The 20,586-nt window shown below is 47.2% G+C and overlaps 1 protein-coding gene across 6 annotated transcripts in view; it reads right to left on the bottom strand.

The window, feature by feature from the left end:
* Positions 1-17,414: 17,414 nt before the first annotated feature.
* The window catches only part of ocrl (OCRL inositol polyphosphate-5-phosphatase), a 138,261-nt gene continuing 135,089 nt past the window's right edge, over positions 17,415-20,586 (bottom strand). For all 6 annotated transcript variants that reach the window (XM_085997414.1, XM_085997421.1, XM_085997429.1 and 3 more), the window contains one exon: positions 17,415-19,398. In XM_085997414.1, the coding sequence (XP_085853540.1) occupies positions 19,274-19,398 (125 nt within the window). In that variant the 3' untranslated portion in view covers positions 17,415-19,273. The remainder of the gene's footprint in view (positions 19,399-20,586) is intronic.

Genomic DNA, 20,586 nt, shown 5'->3' with positions numbered 1-20,586 from the left:
TTTCAGTGATGCTGGCATTCAGAGGCCGTCAAACATCCAAAGTGCGCATGAGTTAAGACTCTCATCATTCCGCCACAGGGGTCTCGAAACGAGTCCAGATGAGCCTCTGATGTATGGCCCTTCCACTTTCAGCAGCCCTTCCATCTTCCTCCTCCTCCTCCGCCTGCTCTTCCTCCTCCTCCTCCTCCTCCTCCTGCTCTGCTGGTCGTTGAGGGACAGCTGGAATTGGCTGGGTGCGTCGATTCGCCAAGTTGTGGAGCATGCAGCAGACGACGACGTGTCCCACTTGCTGCGGCAAGTACTGCAGGGATCCCCCCGAATGTTCCAGACATCGGAAACGCTTTTTGACAACACCAATAGTGTGCTGTTTACTGTGCCTGGTCGCCTGATGGCCTGATCAGCTCTTCTGCTGGGGTGTCGGCCACACGGAGTGTTGTCATCAGCCATGGCCAGAGAGGATAGCCCTTGTCCCCAGTAAGCCAGCCTCGTCTTCAAGGCAGCCCCTCAAAAAGGTTACAAACTGAGGTCAACCGCAGGATAAAGGCATCGTGGCTGCACCCTGGGAAATGCGCGTTGACTGCCATGATGATTTGGCGGTGGTCACAGACCAGCTGCATGTTGAGGGAGTGGAACCCCTTGCGGTTGCGGAAGTCCTAAGGATGATGGCATGGCGCCCTCAAAGCCACGTGTGTGCTGTCACTCGCCCCCTGCACCATGGGGAAGTCCGCAATAGAAGCGACACCCTGCGCGCGCTCCGCCTGCTTGTGCAGGGTCAGAGGGAAGGTCATGAATTGACGCCTTCGCCTATAAAGGGCATCTGTAACTTGCCGGATGCAACAGTGGACTGCAACCTGAGCGACAGTCGCAATGTCCCCAATGGCTGACTGAAAGGATCCGTTGGCATAAAAATTGAGGCCATCAGTTAGTTTAGCGATCACGGACAGAGAGGTCCTGCACCGTTCACGCGGCTGCAGATCCTGACCAAGCAGGTGGCACAGATCAGTAACAATGTCCCTCCAGAATCAGAGCCTTCCCAAACACTGCTCCTCCGACATGTCAAGGCTTGTCACCTGCTGCCTAAAGACCCTCGCAGCATCCCGTCGGATTGGCCGACCTCCATTGCCCCTCCTCCTTCTGGCCAATCCCGGCCCTCTCTCCCGCCGTCTCTCTGCCCCTTCACAGTGTTGGGCGATGAGGCCGTCGCCCTCCAAAGAAGCTCCCATTCCGATGCCAGTTGGTCAAAAGGCTTTTAGGTGTAGTGCTGCAAGTGCTTCGGACAGGTTTGAAGGTCCCAAGTACTCTAAAGCTAAATTCCCAAAATTCCGCTCCACAGTAGCTCGCCAACTCTATCCAGCAACGATCGCAATGAGCAGGCCAAGTGGCTGAAGCTTCTGCACTAGAGCTGTCCCCTTTAAATAGCGCCCTCCTACTCAGAGAAGGGCCTGCTAGCCCTCCCTCGAACTGTCACTAATAGCGCTAGGCGTTAAGGCTCCGGACGCCACCCAATATGCGCTCAGGCGCTCCTAGGCGTTGCACACTGAAATGACGTCATGATCTGCTTGCGCTCGCGGGTGCGCGCAAACACTTAGTGCAGGCGCTAAATGTATAGTCAATATCTGAGTTGTCGCTATCTTCATAGCAAACGCCCCAACATAGGGTATCGCCCCAATTCTAGGTCTCTTTAGGCGCTCAGCGCCGGCGCTACCAACCGAATTTCTAGGCCCTTGACTTATTCCTTGCACCCTTTTTAACTGCACTTATTCTTTGGTGACATTAATACACTTGAAGTGCCATAACCTACAGGTATACAAACCAAGAGCTGGAAAGTGGGATTAGGCTGGCTAGCCCTTTTTCAGCCGACACAGACATGACGGGCCGAATGGCCTCCTTCTGTGCCGTAGATTTCTATGATTAATAGATAGTACATCGATGGAAAAACATCGGAGTCAAACTTTCTTCCTAATAAATGGTGTGTAGAACTGGTGATGCCACAACATCCTGCACACAAATCCTGAAAATGTCTGCACTTACTGTGTGAAGTACTACTTGCTGCTTAAGTACTAGAATTCTGTATTGAACAATTGTGGAGGCAGTGAAAATGCTAGTTCCTGACTGGAAGTAATTGATGCTTAAACAGTTAATTCCCTTTTTTGTGTTTTGCAAAGATTTGATTTTTATTTCTTTTCATTCCTGCTGGAAATTAAATCTGTTGTATATAATTATTTCAAAAATATGGTAGTCAGTTTTAGAGTGGGGACTGATTTCAGGAAGCAGTTAGTAGTGTTAAGAGTATACTATATCAGTGCATGGTGGGTTTTGGTTGTGCGAATGGGTCTTTGGCAATCATCCTGTTCAGGAGAAGTGCAGCACAGGTATTTGGCATTTGATTTATGGTGGGGGCTGCTATTATCATAACAGCCAAATTCCAACAGACAAGATTTTGATTTTTTTTCCCCCCTCGTTTGGCATCAGGTTAACTAGATTCAACTGTACAGGCATATTTTTGAAATAATTATATACAACAGATTTAATTTCCAGCATGAATGAAAAGAAATAAAAATCAAATCTTTGCAAAACACAAAAAAGGGAATTAACTGTTTAAGCATCAATTACTTCCAGTCAGGAACTAGCATTTTCACTGCCTCCACAATTGTTCAATACAGAATTCCAGTACTTAAGCAGCAAATAGTACTTCACACAGTAAGTGCAGACATTTTCAGGATTTGTGTGCAGGATGTTGTGGCATCACTAGTTCTACACACCATTTATTAGGAAGAAAGTTCGACTCAGATGTTTTTCCATCTTTTTCTTTTTCCACTCTTTAAAATTCCATTAGTAACTTCAACATCCTGCTTTGATTCTGTATGACAGAACTGCAATAGAAGGAACCGAATTATATATAGAATGAATCAAAAACAAAGAAAATCATATTCACTGTTTTATAAAATTTAATTGTATTGTGGCGACACGCCACCACTGGACATAATCCGCTCACGGCGGCACGGACAGTTTAAGCAGACACCCCCAGCCGGGGGCCCTTTCCTCCAGCAACTTGTTTCCCGCAGGGACAGGCTGCCGGGAGCACTTCTTGTCTGGGGAGTATTTAAGTGGTTGCGCGGGCTTTTCCAGTTTCTCTTTGCCATGAGGTTGATTAAAGCAGTTGTGTTTCACCAACTCTGGTCTCGACTCCCACGTTTGCCGCGGTATCTCAACACTGGTGACCCCGACGCTCAGGACGAATCCTAAGCTAGCATGGCGGATACAAACACAGTCATAGTTAAACTACCGGACTTTTGGGAGAACCTGGCCGAGGCCTGGTTCGTTCAAGCCGAGTCCAGATTCCGGCTGAAAAACATTACAGTCGACGCCACGAAGTACGACTACCTCGTCGCCTCTCTCACCTACGCCACAGTCCCCAAGGTTTGGGCAGCGCTGCAGGATCCACCAGTGGAAAGCAAGTACGAACCTCTGAAGGCCGCGCTCCTTAAAAAATTTCAAGCGTCCTCTTACCAGCGCAACTGCCAACTCCTCAACCTCCCCGACCTTGGTGACGCTTCACCGTCGGATCTGCTTTCCCATATGCTGTCCCTCCGACGACAAAAACCCCGGCGCCCTCTTTCGCACGCTTTTCATTCGGCAGCTCCCTGCCAGCATCCGCCCGCTCATTGTGGAGTCTGGCTCCACGGACCTGAATGAGATAGCCGCAAAGGCCGACCGGCTGCTCTCTGCGCAGACCGCCCGCGATGTCGCGCCCGACCTCACGGCAACGACCACGCGGTCTCCCCGGCCCACTAGGCCCGACCGCCCTACCACTCCGGGTCACTGCTACTACCACACCCGTTTTGGCACTAGGGCCCAACGCTGCACGCCACCGTGCACTTTCAAACCCCCCCCCCCCGCACCAGCCCCCACGATGGCCGCGGGGCAAAAGGGGCCTCTACTGTACGTCACCGACGACAGCACCAACCGCCGCTTTCTGTGCGACACAGGGGCCCAGCACAGCATCACCCCTGCCTCCACCCTCGAAATCCAACGCGGCGCACGGGGTATCGCGCTGGCCGCAGCCAATGGCTCTGACATCCGCACATACGGCACCCGCATGGTCACGCTCTACCTCGCAGGCCGCCGCTACCGCTGGGAGTTCCTCACAGCCAGGGTCCTCTGCCCACTCATTAGCGCCGACTTCCTACGCGCCCACGGCCTCCTTGTCGACATTCCGAGGCACCGCCTCGTCGACATCAATACTATGGCCCCCATCCCTGGCGCATTCACCCCGGCCTGTTCGGCCGGCCTGATGACCTACTGCCTCGCCAGAGCCACGGACGACTACTCGGCACTTCTAGTAGAGTTTCCTGCCCTCACTAACCCGACCTTTTCGGCCAAAGCCGCCAAACACGGTGTGGAGCACTATATCCCCACCACCGGCCCCCCGGTTTCTGCCCACGCCCGCAGACTCAACCCGGCCAAACTGGAAATCGCGCGGCCCGAGTTCACCACCATAGAGCAACTCTGCATCATCCGCCGCTCCAGCAGCCCTTGGGCCTCGCCCCTCCACATCGCCCCCAAGCCCGGCGGAGGCTGGCGCCCCTGCGGGGACGACCGCCGCCTCAACGACACCACCACCCCCGACCGATACCCGGTGCCGCACATCCAGGACTTCTCGGCCCGACTGGCCGGACGAACCGTCTTTTCCAAGGTCGACCTGGTGCGCGGTTACCACCACGTCCCCGTACACCCCGCGGACATCCCCAAAACGGCCGTCATCACCCCATGCGGCCCGTTCGAGTTCCTGAGGATGCCCTTCGGCCTCAAGAATGCAGCCCAGGCTTTCCAGCGCCTTATGGACTCAGTCCTCCGGGACCTGAACTTCCTATTCGTCTATCTAGACGACATTCTCGTGGCCAGCTCCTCCCAACAGGAACACCTCCGCATCCTGTTCGGGCACCTAGCCCAACACGGGCTCATCCTCAGCCCGGCGAAGTGCCAATTCGGCCTAGCCGAGATCGATTTTCTCGGTCACCACATCACCCCTGCTGGGGCCGTCCCCCTGCCCAACAAGGTGCAGGCTGTCCAGTAATTCCCCCGCCCCAAAACCATCAAGGGCCTCCAGGAGTTTCTCGGGATGGTAAACTTCTACAACAGGTTCATTCCCAGAGCTGCAGCCCTCATGAAGCCCCTATACGACTCCCTCCGAGGTAAATCCGGCAAGATGGCCGTAGCCTGGACCACTGACACGTCAGCCGCCTTCAACGCCACCAAAAACGCGCTCGCCGACGCCACCCTGCTCGTGCACCCGAGGGCAGATGCCCGGGTCGCATTCACCACCGACCACGTGGTCGGAGCCGTGTTCGAGCAGTGGGTCAATGGCGCGTGGCAGCCACTTGCCTTCTACAGCTGCCAACTGCGCCCCCTGGAGGTCAAATACTCTACTTTCGACCGCGAGCTCCTCGTGCTCCACCTGTCGGTCCGCCATTTCAGGTTCCTCCTGGAGGGCCGCCCCTTCACCACGTACGTGGACCACAAGCCGCTCACATACGCGATGGCCAAGCACACCGAACCCTGGTCCGCTAGGCAACAACGCCAGCTCGCGGCCGTGTCCGAGTTTACTGCGGACATCCAGCACGTCTCCGGTAGACAACGTTGTCGCCGACTGCCTTTCCCGTCCCGCCATCTGCGCGAATCACCTCGCGGTCGACTACGCGCAACTAGCAGCGGCCCAGCTCACGGACCCAGACCTCCTCTCGGCGGCTACCAGCCTGCCAGGGCTACGCCTAGCCAAGGTTGCGCACGGGTCCAAAGCCACGGCAGTCACTTGCGACGTCTCACTCGGCCAACCCAGGCCGGTCGTCCCTGCAACCTGGCGCCGCCGCATCTTCGACGCGCTACACGGGCTCTCCCATCCGGGTTCCCGCGCATCCGTCAAACTCCTCTCCCAGCGCTTCGTCTGGCGCGGCCTCAGCAAAGATGTTCGGACTTGGGCCACCTCCTGCCTCGCCTGCCAATGGGCTAAGGTACAGCTGCACACAAAAGCACCCCTGGGAGACTTCGAGGTACCCAGCCGCCGCTTCGACCATATACACATCGACATCGTCGGTCCTCTGCCGCCATCGCAAGGCCAAACTTATCTTCTCACGATGGTCGACCGCTACACACGCTGGCCTGAGGCAGTGCCGCTGACCTCCACCACCACAGCTGACATCGCCAGGGCGTTCGTTAACACCTGGGTCGCAAGGTTCGGCGTACCAGCCGACATAACCTCCGACAGAGGCGCCCAGACAGAGGCGCCCAGACAGAGGCGCCCAGTTCACCTCCGAACTCTGGACGGCCACAGCACGCAACCTCGGGGTGACGCTCCACCGAACCACAGTGTACCACCCGCAGGCCAATGGGCTGTGTGAACGCTTCCACAGGTCACTCAAGGCCTCACGCCGCGCCGGCCTGCAGGACAGTACCTGGACTGACCGCCTACCGTGGGTGCTACTAGGCCTACGGAAGACCTCCAGTCCTCGGCAGCGGAGTTAGTCTACGGACAACCGCTGAGCGTACCAGGCGAATTCCTCCCGGAGGCTACCACGCCTTGGTCGGCCGAACAGCAGCGGCTCAACTCTTTCTCTTCCGCTCAACAGTTCGCCCCACTTCCGGTCAACCGACACGGCGAACTCGCACCTCATGTCCCGCCAAACTTACAGCAGGCACGCTTAGTCTTCGTGCGACACGACACGCACCGCGGACCCCTGCGACCCCCGTACGAGGTACTACAAACCGGGGACAAGGTCTTCAAGCTGCGACTCGGCGATAGGGTCGACACAGTCTCCATCGACCGGCTCAAACCAGCACACACAGAACCAGGGGAACAGGTCCCCGTGGCCCGACCTCCAACTAGAGGCTGTCCCGCCAGCAAGCCAGCGGCGAACCGCCCGGCCCCACCAACTAGACCGGTGACCACAGAGCCGCTCCGGCAGAACCATTAGACCGCCGTCATGACTCGTCCACTCCTCCTAAGCAGATTCTGGGGTAACCTCTGTGGCGACACGCCACCACTGGACATAATCCGCTCACGGCGGCACGGACAGTTTAAGCAGACGCCCCCAGCCGGGGGCCTTTTCCTCCAGCAACTTGTTTCCCGCAGGGACAGGCTGCCGGGAGCACTTCCTGTCTGGGGAGTATTTAAGTGGTTGCGCGGGCTTTTCCAGTTTCTCTTTGCCATGAGGTTGATTAAAGCAGTTGTGTTTCACCAACTCTGGTCTCGACTCTCACATTTGCCGCGGTATCTCAACAGTATTGTCTTTTTTCCCCTCTCCCAACAGGAACTGGATAAATTCCATAAATATGACAAAGGATTTTACTTCTAGTATATTTTGAAGGGTAATCACTGCCATGAATACTCCATAGTACAATTAACATTTATGCAACTTAATTCTGTCATTAGTTACAGGCCCTACAGAGTAGAATTTAATTTGCAAGGGAAACCATAAATTTGAACTGCCCCAGGTTTTAGCATGACGTTTTAATACTATTCTAAGGTAATATATTTTGTACAAAGGATCACTTGAATGAGGTCTGCCCTGGTAGGAGTTATTTCATTCAGCATGGTCATCTGGGAGTTGTTTATTAATTTCTGATTATTTGTCTTTAAAAAAATTGCTTTTCACTCTTAATTGTGCTATTGCTCTTGAATTGCATCCTCGTGTAATAAGACCTTCGACCTTAAGCAAAGATCCTACTACATTTTGTTCCTTCTCTCTCCCTAGGAGAGAGCCTTGTGGAGCAGAATCAATTAAAAGGCTCCTCTGCATAATGCCAACTTGCTGTCAAGTAAACAAGGAAAGTCATAGTCATAGAGTCAGAGGTATACAGCACAGAGAGAGGCCCTTCGGCCCATCGTGTCTGCGCCGTCCATCAAGCCCTGTCCAATCTAATCCCATTTTCCAGCATTTGGTCCATAGCCTTGTATGCAATGGCATTTCAAGTGCTCATCCAAATGCTTCTTGAATGTTGTGAGGGTTCCTGCCTCTACCACCCTTTCAGGCAGTGAGTTCCAGACTCCAACCACCCTCTGGGTGAAAAAGTTCCTCCTCAAATCCCCTCTAAACCTCCTGCCCCTTACCTTGAATCTATGCCCCCTTGTTATTGACCCCCCTACTAAAGGGAAAAGTTCCTCTTTATCTACCCTATCTATGCCCCTCATCATTTTGTACGCCTCAATCAGGTCCCCCCTCAGCCTTCTTTGCTCCAAGGAAAACAACCCCAGCTTGTTTAGTCTTTCTTCATAACTGAGGCGCTCCATCCCAGGTAGCATCCTGGTGAATCTTCTCTGCACCCTCTCCAAAGCAATCACATCCTTCCTATAGTGAGGCGACCAGAACTGCACACAGTACTCCAGCTGTGGCCTCACCAGCGTTTTGTACAGCTCCATCATAACCTCCCTGCTCTTATATTCTATGCCTCGGCTAATGAAGGCAAGTATCCCATATGCCTTTTTAACCACCTTATCTACCTGTTCCGCTGCCTTCAGGGATCTATGTACATGTACACCAAAGTCCCTCTGACCCTCTGTATTTCCTAGGGTCCTACCACTCATTGTGTATTCCCTTGCCTTATTTGTCCGTCCAAAATGCATCACCTCGCACTTTTCAGGGTTAAATTCCATTTGCCACTTTTCCGCCCATCTGACCAACCCGTTTATATCGTGCTGTAGCCTGAGGCTTTCTTCTTCGCAATTTACCACCCCACCAATTTTCGTGTCATCTGCGAACTTACTGATCATACCTTTTACATTCTCATCCAAATCATTTATGTAGATCACAAACAGCAAGGGACCCAGCACCGATCCCGGAGGTACCCCACTGGACACAGGCTTCCAGTCACAAAAGCAACCTTTGACCATCACCCTCTGCCTCCTGCCACTCAGCCAGTTTAGGATCCAACATGCCAAGGCACCCTGGATCCCATGGGCTCTTACCTTCTTGACCAGTCTCCTATGCGGGACTTTGTCAAAAGCCTTACTGAAGTCCATGTATACCACATCCACAGCATTTCCCTCATCCACACACCTAGTCACCCCCTCGAAAAATTCAATCAGATTGGTCAGACATGATTTACCCTTGACAAAGCCATGCTGACTATCCCCGATTAATCCTTGCCTCTCCAAGTGGAGACTAATTTTGTCCCTCAGAATTTTTTCCAATAATTTCCCTACCACAGATGTTAGGCTCACTGGCCTGTAATTCCCTGGTTTATCCCTGCTACCCTTCTTGAATAATGGTACTACGTTAGCTGTTCTCCAGTCCTCTGGTACATCCCCTGTGGCCAGAGAGGTTCTGAAAATTTGTGTCAGAGCCCCTGCAATCTCCTCCTTTGCCTCACACAGCAGCCTGGGATACATCTCGTCCGGGCCTGGGGATTTATCCATTTTTGGCCTGCTAAAACCGCTAGTACCTCCTCCCTCTCGATGCCAATAAAGTATATCACAGTCCCCTTGCCCGATTTCTATGTCTACATTGTCGTTCTCCATAGTGAACACCGATGCAAAAAATTCATTTAAAACCCCGCCTACATCATCTGGCTCTACACACAGATTGCCACTTTGGTCCCTAATGGGCCCTACCCTTTCCCTGGTTATCCTCTTGCCCTTAATATACTTATAAAACATCTTAGGATTTTCCTTTATTTTGCTGGCCAGTGTTATTTCATGGCCCCTCCTCGCTCTCCTAATTTCTTTTTTAAGTATGCCCCTGCACTTTTTATACTCCTCTAGGGCTTCCTCCGTCTTTAGTAACTGCCAAAAGCCCTCCTTTTTTTCCTAATGCATTTTTGTATATCCCTTGTCATCCAAGGTTCCCTTTGCTTGTTGGTCCCCCCCTTGACCTTTACGGGAACATGTTGGCGTTGTACTCTCTCTATTTCCCTTCTGAAAGTCTCCCACTGCTTTGATGTGGATTTTCCTATAAGTAGCTGCTCCCAGTCCACTTTGGCCAGATCCTGCCTTATCATATTAAAATCGGCCTTCCCCCAATTTAGAACCCTTATTTCCAGGCCGTCTTTGTCTTTTTCCATGACCACCTTAAATCTCACCGAATTACGGTCACGGTTGCCAAAATGCTCTCCTACTGACACTTCCACCACTTGCCCGGCTACATTCCCTAGCATTAGGTCCAGTACCGCCCCCTCCCTTGTAGGACTTTCTACATGTTGTCTCAAAAAGCTCGCCTGGATGCACTTTAAGAATTCTGCACCCTCTAAGCCTTTCACACTCTGACTATCCCAATTAATATTGGGGAAGTTGAAATCCCCCACTATTATTACCCTATTATTTTCACACTTTTCTGAGATTTGCCTACATATCTGTTCCTCTATCTCCCCCTGACTGTTTGGGGGCCTATAGTACACTCCCAGCAAAGTGCTTGCCCCCTTTTTGTTTTTAAGTTCTACCCATATGGCCTCATTAGAGGAACCCGCTAATATATCATCCCTTACAGCAGTAATTGACTCCTTAATTAATATTGCAACACCCCCTCCCCTTTTACACCCCCCTCTGTCTCGCCTGAAGATTCTATACCCCGGAATATTGAGCTGCCAGTCCTGACCCTCCCTCAACCATGTCTCCGTGATAGCAACAATATCGTACTCCCGTGTGTTCAACAACAACTTCAGTTCATCCACCTTATTTGCAAGACTCCTTGCATTAAAATAAATGCCTTCCAGCCTTGCCATATTCCCTTTTGCCTTCACATATTTGCTTATGCTATTAAACCAACTCTTCAAATTTAGGGGGATTAAATTGAATAACCCCTAAAAACAGGCGTAGAGATCGCGGTACACAATTAATCCATGCCTGTTCATTGTGATACAGGCAGCACGTTTAATTTGTGCTACCTGCTGTTTTAAATGATTGCTGCATGCAGCCAGCACTACCCACGCTGTTCATTGGCTGCAGGGGGCCCCGATTTCATGTCTAGTGCTACTTAAAGGCAGTCTGCACATCTTAAAAGGGAGGTGCATTATGGCTGCAAGAAGTGGTGGGAGGTTTTTGATAAGTGAATCTGTGCTGTGAGACTTTGAGGAATGGCTGAACATGTGAGTGAGCGAGCACCAAGGTTTTCTGACAATGCACTGGAAGTCTTGGTGCAAGACGTGGAGAGAGACATCCTATATCCGCAGGAGGCCCTCCACACATGCTCAGGAGGCAGTGGGAAGAAATAGCTGCAGCGGTCAATGCCAGCAGTGTAGCTCCAAGAAGGTTAATGATCTCACAGGAGTTGTCAAGGTGAGTGTGTTCATTTGAAAATGGCAAATCCTACCAACTACACATCTAGCCTCATCCCCTACTCAATTCATGACACCTCCATTGGTGGAGGGCAAGGTTACACACTAGTTCTGCTGCAGAGGAGTCAGATGAGGACTTCGATGGGCCAGGCTACAGAAGGTGGCTGACGGGTGTACACAGCCAAATGCTTGGTGCTCTGGAAAACCTGCACACAACATCAAGGAGTATGAAGGAGTCCAGCACCAACTTGGCACAGAGCTTTGAGCCCATCCTTTTCAACATGGAATGCGTGGTCACCTCCATCAGCACACCCGTGGAACCCATATAATTGCACAATACTGCGGATGCTGGAAATCTGAAATAACAGAAAATGCTGGAAACTCTCAGGCCAGGCAGCATCCGTGGATGCAGCATCTGATAGCCGATGTCACAGCTTCCATTGCAGCACCAAAACCTTCGATTAAAGGTCTGAGTACTGCAGTGGAAGCTCAGACTCCTGCCATCATGGTTCTGAATACCATTGTTCAAAGAGGTTTCCAGGGAGTCACAGCAGTCCATCAAGCTGTTCTCCAACAGATCAGTAGGCATGCTGAGGCATCACCCTGGGAGAGTGGCAATGGCTTCAAGGAACATGAACCTGGTATCCTCTGAGGATGGCAGCATTCCTGTTTCGACCCCTGCCACTCTGCTACTGCCCTTGCTGTTGCCTGCCAGCCAGCCCACCCACCCTCCCAGACTGCTGCAGCCCAGGCTGAGATGGTGCAGTGTGAAGCCGGGCCCTCTAGGCCCAGAGCTGCTCAAGGTTGTCCTCCAAGGCCATCTGCAGTTTCCTCAATTGAAGGTCAGCAGCCTTCCACCAGCCATGGGGAGGAGCACTAGGATAGGCAAAGGCTCACGGAAAATAGGCACCAAGGGCATGCATAAGGGCGATTAATGTAATTTTGTATGCGTTATGTAATGATTGCATTTATAAATTTGGATTAGAATGTGTATTTTCTGTTGGCTTTTATTTTGGTATTGTCAGAAAGAGGACAACGTGATGGTTAGTGATAGAGGAAAGGTAAGGAGCATGGAACTGTTGTCGAATGGGGAGGGGTGATTGAGGTTACCGATATCGCTCATGATTTGATCACGTAGAGCCCGGGCAGAAAGGGACTGTCTCCATTGTAGCCTCCCTTCCTCTTCCTATTGCACTTCCTGCTCCTCGCCCAATAGGTGGTAGCAAGGGCTGTTCCTACATATGCTGCACAACCTCGACATTACCACTACAAATCTTGATAACTGCTCAGCTGTGTACTGCAGGACTCCTCCAGAGCAATCCAGGCAGCAGAAGCGTTGCTTCCGGATTCCAATGGTGTGCTCTATGATATTCTTTGTGGCAGTATGGTTCTCATTGTAGGCTTGCTGTGCATGTTCTGGACATAAGTCATGAGCCATGTCATGCGTGGATAACCCTCATCGCCCAGTAGCCAGCCTTTGACTTGCTGTAGGTGGTCACAGATGGCACGGAGAACTGCCGCAGAATGAACTAATCGTGACTGCCGCCAGGATAATGGGCATTCACCTGCATGATGCTTGTGATCGCACACCAACTGCACATTGAGGGAGCGAAATCCCTTTCGGTTCATAAAAATGGCCAAGTTCACGTGAGAAGACAACGTGCATTCAGTTAAGGGCAGCCTGTGCCATGAGGAAGCCTGCAATCCAGACATACCCTCGTGCTTGTTCTGCCTGCTTGTGTATAGAGCCTCAGTGACATCCCTTATGCAACAGTGCACTGCAAACTGCAAGATGTTGCTTATATCTCCAGCAACAGCCTGGAAGGAGCCACACACAAAGTTAAGCTCGACAGCCACAAGCAATGCGGTCCTTGCCCTGCTTTGAGGTTGCAGTCGTGGCTGCAGCAGTCGGCAGATTTGAGCCACGGCCTCTTTTGTGAAGTGAAGACGTCGCATGCATGGGTCCTCGCTGAAGTTGAGGTAAGAGAATTGTTGCCTGAAGACCCTCTGCGGATATGGCCTCCTGCAAAGTGCCCATCTCCCCCCACCCTTTTTTTAAAGCAGCTTGTCCTGCTCTGCGTGGCCTCTCTTCCCAGAGGAAGCCCTACATGACCATCCATGTCTGAAAGCAACTTGTTTCAACACAAGATTTTAAATGACCAAAAAAGTACTTTAGCACCAGCCAGACCACACCCTGTAGCGTATTCAAACTTTAGCCAAGTATAGGAAAGCTCCAAAAACATGTACAATTGGAGCAGCAGCCAGAAGAACTAACCTGCAAGTAGTTCATGATCCATGTCAATCTCATTGGTGGGGTTCCTTCATTCTGTTTAACGTCGTGTTCAGCTGTGCCAGGTTAAGACAGGACATTGGCTGGAGTGTGCAGTTTGAAAATGGCAGCGCTGGCGCCAACGCACACTGATTCGCGTCGCTTCATGATCTGCCTGCTCTGCATGCTGCCGTCAGTTATTAGGTGTGCACGCATAAACCCCTTTACCAAGATGGCATCTCATGCACCTCCATCTCAGACCCCATTTTAGTGTTAGGTGGCCACATAGCACATAAAATATTGGCGCTCACAGCCCAATTTAGCCCCCACAGCCCTACTTTTATACTCCATTCCCTTTGCAATAAAAGGCCAACACTCCATTCGCCTTCCTAATTACTTACTGTACCTGCATGCTAACTTTGTGATTCATGTACAAGGACCCCCAGATCCTTCGGTACTTCAACATTTTGTAATTGCTCCCCATTTAAATAATTTGCTTTTTTATTTTGCCTACCAAAGTGGATAACCTCGCATTTTCCCCACATTAAACTCCATCTGTCAAATGTTTGCCCACTCACTTAGCCTGTCTATATCCTTTGAGAATCTTTGCATCCTCCACAGTTTGCTTTCCCACTTATCTTTGTATAATCAGCAAATTTGGCTACATTACACTCAGTATCTTCATCCAAGTCATTAATATAGATTGTAAATAGTTGAGGCTCCAGCACTGATCCCTGCGGCACCCCACTAGTTACAGTTTGCCATCCTGAAAAATGACCCATTTATCCCGACTCGGTTTTCTGTTAGTTAGCCAATTCTCTATCCATGCTAATAGATTATCCCCAACCCCGTGAGCTCTTATCTTGTGTAGTAACCTTTTATGTGGCACCTTATCGAATGTCTTCTGGAAATCTAAATGCACGACATCTACTGGTTCCCCTTTATCCACCCTGCTCGTTACATCCTCAAAGAGCTCCAGCAAATCTGTCAAACATGATTTCCCTTTCATAAAACCATGCTGACTCTGCTTGACGATATTATGATTTTCTAAATGTCCTGCTATCACTTCCTTAATGATGGACTCAAGCATTTTCCCAATGACAGATGTTAGGCTAACTGGTCGATAGTTGCCTGCTTTCGGTCTCCCTCCTTTCTTAAATAGGGGCAATTCATTTGTGGTTTTCCAGTCCGCTGGGACCTCTCCAGAATCCAGGGAATTTTGGTAGATTACAACCAATGCATCCACTATCTCTGTAGCCATCTCTTTTAAGACTCTAGGATGCAGGCCATCAGGTCCAGGGGACTTGTCCACCTTTAGTCCCATTAGTTTGCCTAGTACTTTCTCTCTAGTGATAGTGGTTGTTTTAAGTTCCCCTCCCACCCCCATTATTAGGATGCTTTTAGTGTCTTCTACCGTGAAGACCGATACAAAATATTTGTTCAAAGTCTCCGCCATTTCCCTGTTTCCCATGATTAATTCCCCAGACTCATCCTCTAAGGGACCAACGTTTACTTTAGCTACTCTCTTCCTTTTTATATACCTGTAGAAGCTCTTACTGTGTTTTTATATTTTCTGCTAGCTTACTCTCATAAGCTATCTTCTCTATCATTTTTTAGTGTGTCCTTTGCTGGTTTAAAAAAAATTCCCAATCCCTTCATAATTAAATGGAAAGGTTTTGCTTTGCTATTTAGTCGGATGGTGTAACTGTGATTTTACCTGTGGATTTAGTGGAGGTTTTATTGTTTGCATAATCTCAAGTGAACCAAAGTACCTTCACCTTATGCTCTATCCTAGCAACCTTATTTATTAATCTATACTCTTTACTCCTAGAGTGCATTCACTGAAAGATTAATTGGGTCTATGAAACTATACAATGCTGCAGAGGAAACTACATGGATAAGTGACTAAAAACCAAATAGAAGCAGTTCAGTGAGACAGTGGAACTGTGTACAACATATTTCAACATAAAAACAAATTTGGAACAGTAGAATTTATTAAATATCATGCAGTTTGCTAATAACTAGGACTTATTCCATTTACAATAAAAGACAGACTGAACAGAGCCCTAAACAACACGTTCTAAAAGTACTGAAGCCTGCCTGCACAGTGATGTTCAGCATTAGAGCTATAAAGCTCAGTGCCAAGTAGTATGCAGATTTGGTCCTCCACTCTGCTCAGTGAGCAGAGTCTGCAGTGTCTCTCTGCAACAGGGAAGGGAAAATGGAGAAAGATGATCTGGCAGGGCGGTAAAGTGCATGTTAGTGCCGAAGGACATTTGGCATAGGTCTGTGATTTGACCACCCAGCTTGCCCTTTCAATGGCACAGGCACAGTTCTAGATGAACTGAAAGAAAATGCAGGATAACTTAGTAAGGAGAACACATAACAAAAGCAACTTGCTCCAACAAACAGAAGGCAAGTGTAAAGTTGACCAAATGCCACTCCAAAACATAGCCGGTGTAACCATTTTAGTCTCAACTAATTACTGTGTTGTGGGAAAATCTCTGCATACACCATGCCAGATACTACTATGAACAATACATCATACAAATCTTAAAAATAAGTTTTGACTGTTGATGCCATTAGATTTTTGGACAATTAATAAAGATGTCAAGTTCAAAACACACTGCCAACTTCCATCCACAGAAGATAATTCAGCTACCTTACCCAGCTTTTGTCCTGAGCAGACAGACAGCAACTGCTTTATAGCCTAAGAATGAGTTGAGAGATTTCTTTAAAAGGCTGCTTATTGAACTCGAAGCACAAAATTATCTATATTTTTATAAAACATAATTTAAAAATTGAACTTTAATACCTTTAATGGATTAATTTCTAGGATGTCCTAGTCTCTCTAGAGTAATTATTGCTGTCTGCTTTAATCGACAGCTGAGATTACCGTATCTATGTGACAGAAGTTAACAAACTATTTAAACTTAACATTGTAACGTGCATTTAATATAGACTGCAGGACTTGCTCGTTTCACTTTTAACTAAAAATAAAGTATTTTAAGGCAGCGAGATCTTTGTAGCCTATATAAATGGAAACAAATACATCTACACATAAAGGTCAACAAATAACCAGTCCTAGGACACATGCAAGACAACGGAGTGGTGACCCACTGGTACTGCAAGTGCTCAGTACAATATATGGGAAAGTATACAGTCAAAGTACTTCATCAAAACACTACACTTCCAGATGGGCCATTAGTATGAATAAATAATTTAAACTTTAATGTAGTTTAAAAAAAAATCTGATCTTAAATACAGAGCAATAAGAAGAAAAAAAAAATCAGTAGAGTTTCAATGATCTTCCCTGTATTGAATATCAGAATTGAACACAAGCCCCTTTTTTGTTACTCAAAGCAGACAGTATGAAGAATGGGTCAGGGCTGTGTTTGGCAATACAATTAACAAGAAACATTTGGAGCAGTTGTAATATCATAGAATACAGTAGCAGTTTAACAATCCAATTCTCCCCAAAAAAGACTTAACAGTACGTATATTAGATGTGTCAAAATATCACAATTACTGCACATTACCTTTTGTCCCATTTAAAAAATGGCATTGTTGGAATTGGCCAAATCTCATCGCCATTTGCTAAATGAACTGGTTATAAGCAACATAAAACAGGCTGACCTGAACTATACTACTGCAGAAATCACACAAAGACATCAATGGGATCAACACTATTCTAAACAGTGAATACTCTCAATAGTTGTAGTGCAAAACAGGAACATACGCCCTGAATCACAATTTCTTATATCTTAGGAGCTTAAAGATGAGAATTAACAATAGGGACTTTTCCGATAACTCAAAAGGCCCAAATAACAGAAACCAGAATTATGTATTTTTAAATAAATGACAAATGATGCTATTTGGATACAGATTTAAATTGATTTTAATCGGAAATTTTAACTAAGATAATGAAATAACCTAGAGACTGAAATATACATTGTAGTGTATTACACAGCAATTGTGAATCATAGTTTGCTATCTAATTATCTGCCCTCTACACCAATGAGACTGAACACTTCCTGTTTCTGGTCTTTTGGATTAGGCCTATCTTTAGTTTATCAAGTCTGCTGAGTTACAAGTGACACTACAGTGATAAAAACAGTGAAGATAAAACCTTTAAACAACAGATGAAGACATTTCAATAGTTCAATATACTCAAGAACAGGAATTTAAAGGATTTTCATTTTATTCCTGGTTTCAATGGATATCAATTGTCTCAATTTACCATGACCAGCACTGGCTGGCAAAAACATCAGCCCAAAGTTTCTCACAACTACTGCTTCTGTTTTTCTTGGTACTAGTGAATTCAGAAATTGAGCTGCTTGATTATATTTCATTTCAACTGGCGTGTAATCTGGACTAATTACTGACTTGTATCTTTCAACTGTTAATTTTTATTACAATTTGGCTTGAATTTAAGGAAGTGTACAAAAGCACTACACTATTCATCGCATCTAGGTAATGTGTTTCGAGGAGAAAAAAAATCAACTCAAAAGGTTTGTAGTGTTGGTATTCTTGTGGAGATCCAATACAAGACATCTCTATAGACATTAACAAACATCTCATATGAAGTGGGAGGTCTGGTTGTTTATGTAAAAATGATTTTTGTACCTTACCTAGGAGTATACATTATATTGAAAGTACTCTGTCCTACACATAAATTCTTCTTTAAGGACACTGCCATAGTTTTTTTAAATATATATACACACACACACACATCTCCCCATGGCTGGGATCTGGCAACAATACATCAGCCTAAACTGATCACATGGCTTTTTACTAGTGATCGAATGATACATGGATTCAACCTAAACTATCCCAGTTGAATAAAAACAATAAGTAGCATATAGTTTCCTCCCCTACTCCCCCCATCTTATAATTCAAACAACATTTTTTTCTCTGATTGAAGGGCAGGATTTGTCTATGGCACTGCAATGTTACTCTGATTGGCAAACAGGAAGTGGGGCACTCCAGCAGAAATTAAGTCATTCAATTAGGCTGAATTAAATTTGAATTTCCCATCTACTGAATCTGGAGCCCTGTGGTCGACAACTGGTTTGGAATCAAATGTTGCATTGGCACTACTGCTCTTTTCCTTTTACATGACAGAGTTTACTTAGACTTCATCATACAGAAACTAGAAGATATAGCTGCACTATTAGCTTGCGGGCGAAACAGATGCTATTTGTAGAACACAAATCGAATCTTCAATAAATATGCAAAAGCAAATAAATCTTATTGCATCACTTTTTGGAATAGAATTTTGCAACACATATGTAGTGTCATTTGCATGAACTCTGCAGATAGACTGCATATTTGGAGGTCTAATTAGGTTTAGGAGCACCTAGAATTTTGACAATTTTATAAAAGTTTATGCATCAGCCATAGTATTTCAGACAACCATTCTCACTCTAACTTGCATTAACCTGAGAGCAAACACAGACTTTAGATGCAATGCTGGAAAAATTTTATACAATAATTGGTAATAAAAATTCAGATCGGTAGGAGCTTGTACAGTTGCTGGAAATATGTATGGTTATGCTGGGTCATTATGTGACAAGCATTCTCAGCTACTTGGTGAGAAAGGGTTAAGGAGCTATCTTCATTCAGATCAATACTGAAAAAAAACAGGTCTGAGCAAGTGTATCATTCGATCACCACTTTAACATAACATTTGCAGCTATGGTCACAGTGCAGTGAAGATATCAGAAGTATGCCCAACATTTAGTCATCGTCTCCACCTAATAGGAAGCCATAGATGAAATTCACAGCACGTTGTCGATCGTTCTGGGTTTGCCGCCCAACTAAGTTTGGTGGTGGCCTCAAAAGGAGACTTGCAAAGAGCGTAGCTGTTGATGACAGGAAAAAAAAATTATACAAGATACCTGAAGTGAAATGCCAATTCCTTCAAACATGTTAGTTTGCTTCATGTACCTAAAAAACCTGGTCTTTAAACAAGTCTGTAATAACTAACTTACAGATGGCAAATTAATAATTAGGCTTGCAATCAGAACATTTGCCTATTAGATCTGTAGAAAATTGATTGCATTTTGTAAATATATTTGGGTAAATCAGACAATCCAAACTAGACAATTTCCAAAATTATCATTTAGCTTGGACTATCAATTTGGAGCTGTGGATAAAACAGGCAGGGGAAGCGAACCCACAAATTCTGTGCATCAGAACAAATGTCCACCATTGTCCCTTGAGTGCTCCCAAACCACACATGCAACAGTTTCTGTCCTCCAGTTAGTACCAATTTGCTGAAGAGAGTGAGAGTCAAAACAACAAAAAACATTGGATGTATGTGGTTTTCTTTCTTTGGCCTCAATTTTCTCCCATCCTTGCCTGAAAGTAATGACTCTTGCTGGGCTTTGGTTCCACTGCTGCCAACAACCCTCTAAGCAGTCATTCTTCATATGAACCTAGGTACGCAGTGTCTGAGGAAGGGAGACGGTTAGATGGAGATACACCCTGACAATCGTTCTCCGAACACAATATAAAAATGAACAGTTGAAAAATATTAAGTGAAACCACTAATACAAAAGCAAAATAGTGCAGATGCTGGAAATCTGAAAGAGAGAAAATGCTGGAAATACTCAGCAGGTCAGACAGCATCTGTGGAGAGAGAAACAGAATTAACGTTTCAGGTTGAACAAAACAGTCTAACGAAAGGTCATTAACTTGAAATGTTAACACGGAGTGCAGCTTGGCACACAGTGAACAACTGGGAGTTTGGCAAGTGTGGAAGTGAATCTTAAAGGTAATCTCTTTTTGATAAAATCTAGTCTTGTGTGCTTGCAATTAGCATTTAACTTAAATTTACTGTTTTAAGTTTTAAGTTTCTTCCAGGCTTGGGCAGGCTATGCACTGGAGAGTGGGTGGGGCTAGTTAGTTAATTAACTGGTCCTGCAACTGCCAGAGAGCCGACTCAAATCTCAGCAGTATAAATAAGGGAGATTGGAGTGCAGTTTGTCACAGAGTGCCGCTTGGCACAGAGTGAATACCTGGGAGTTTGGTAAGTGTGGGAAGGAGGT

The sequence above is a fragment of the Somniosus microcephalus genome, chromosome 1, assembly GCF_052327205.1.
Source record: "Somniosus microcephalus isolate GS21.2 chromosome 1, FLI_Smic_1.0, whole genome shotgun sequence".
NCBI lineage: Eukaryota > Metazoa > Chordata > Chondrichthyes > Squaliformes > Somniosidae > Somniosus > Somniosus microcephalus.
The sequence above is the reverse complement of the archived record's forward strand: the minus strand, read 5'-3'. Positions and strand labels throughout refer to the sequence as shown.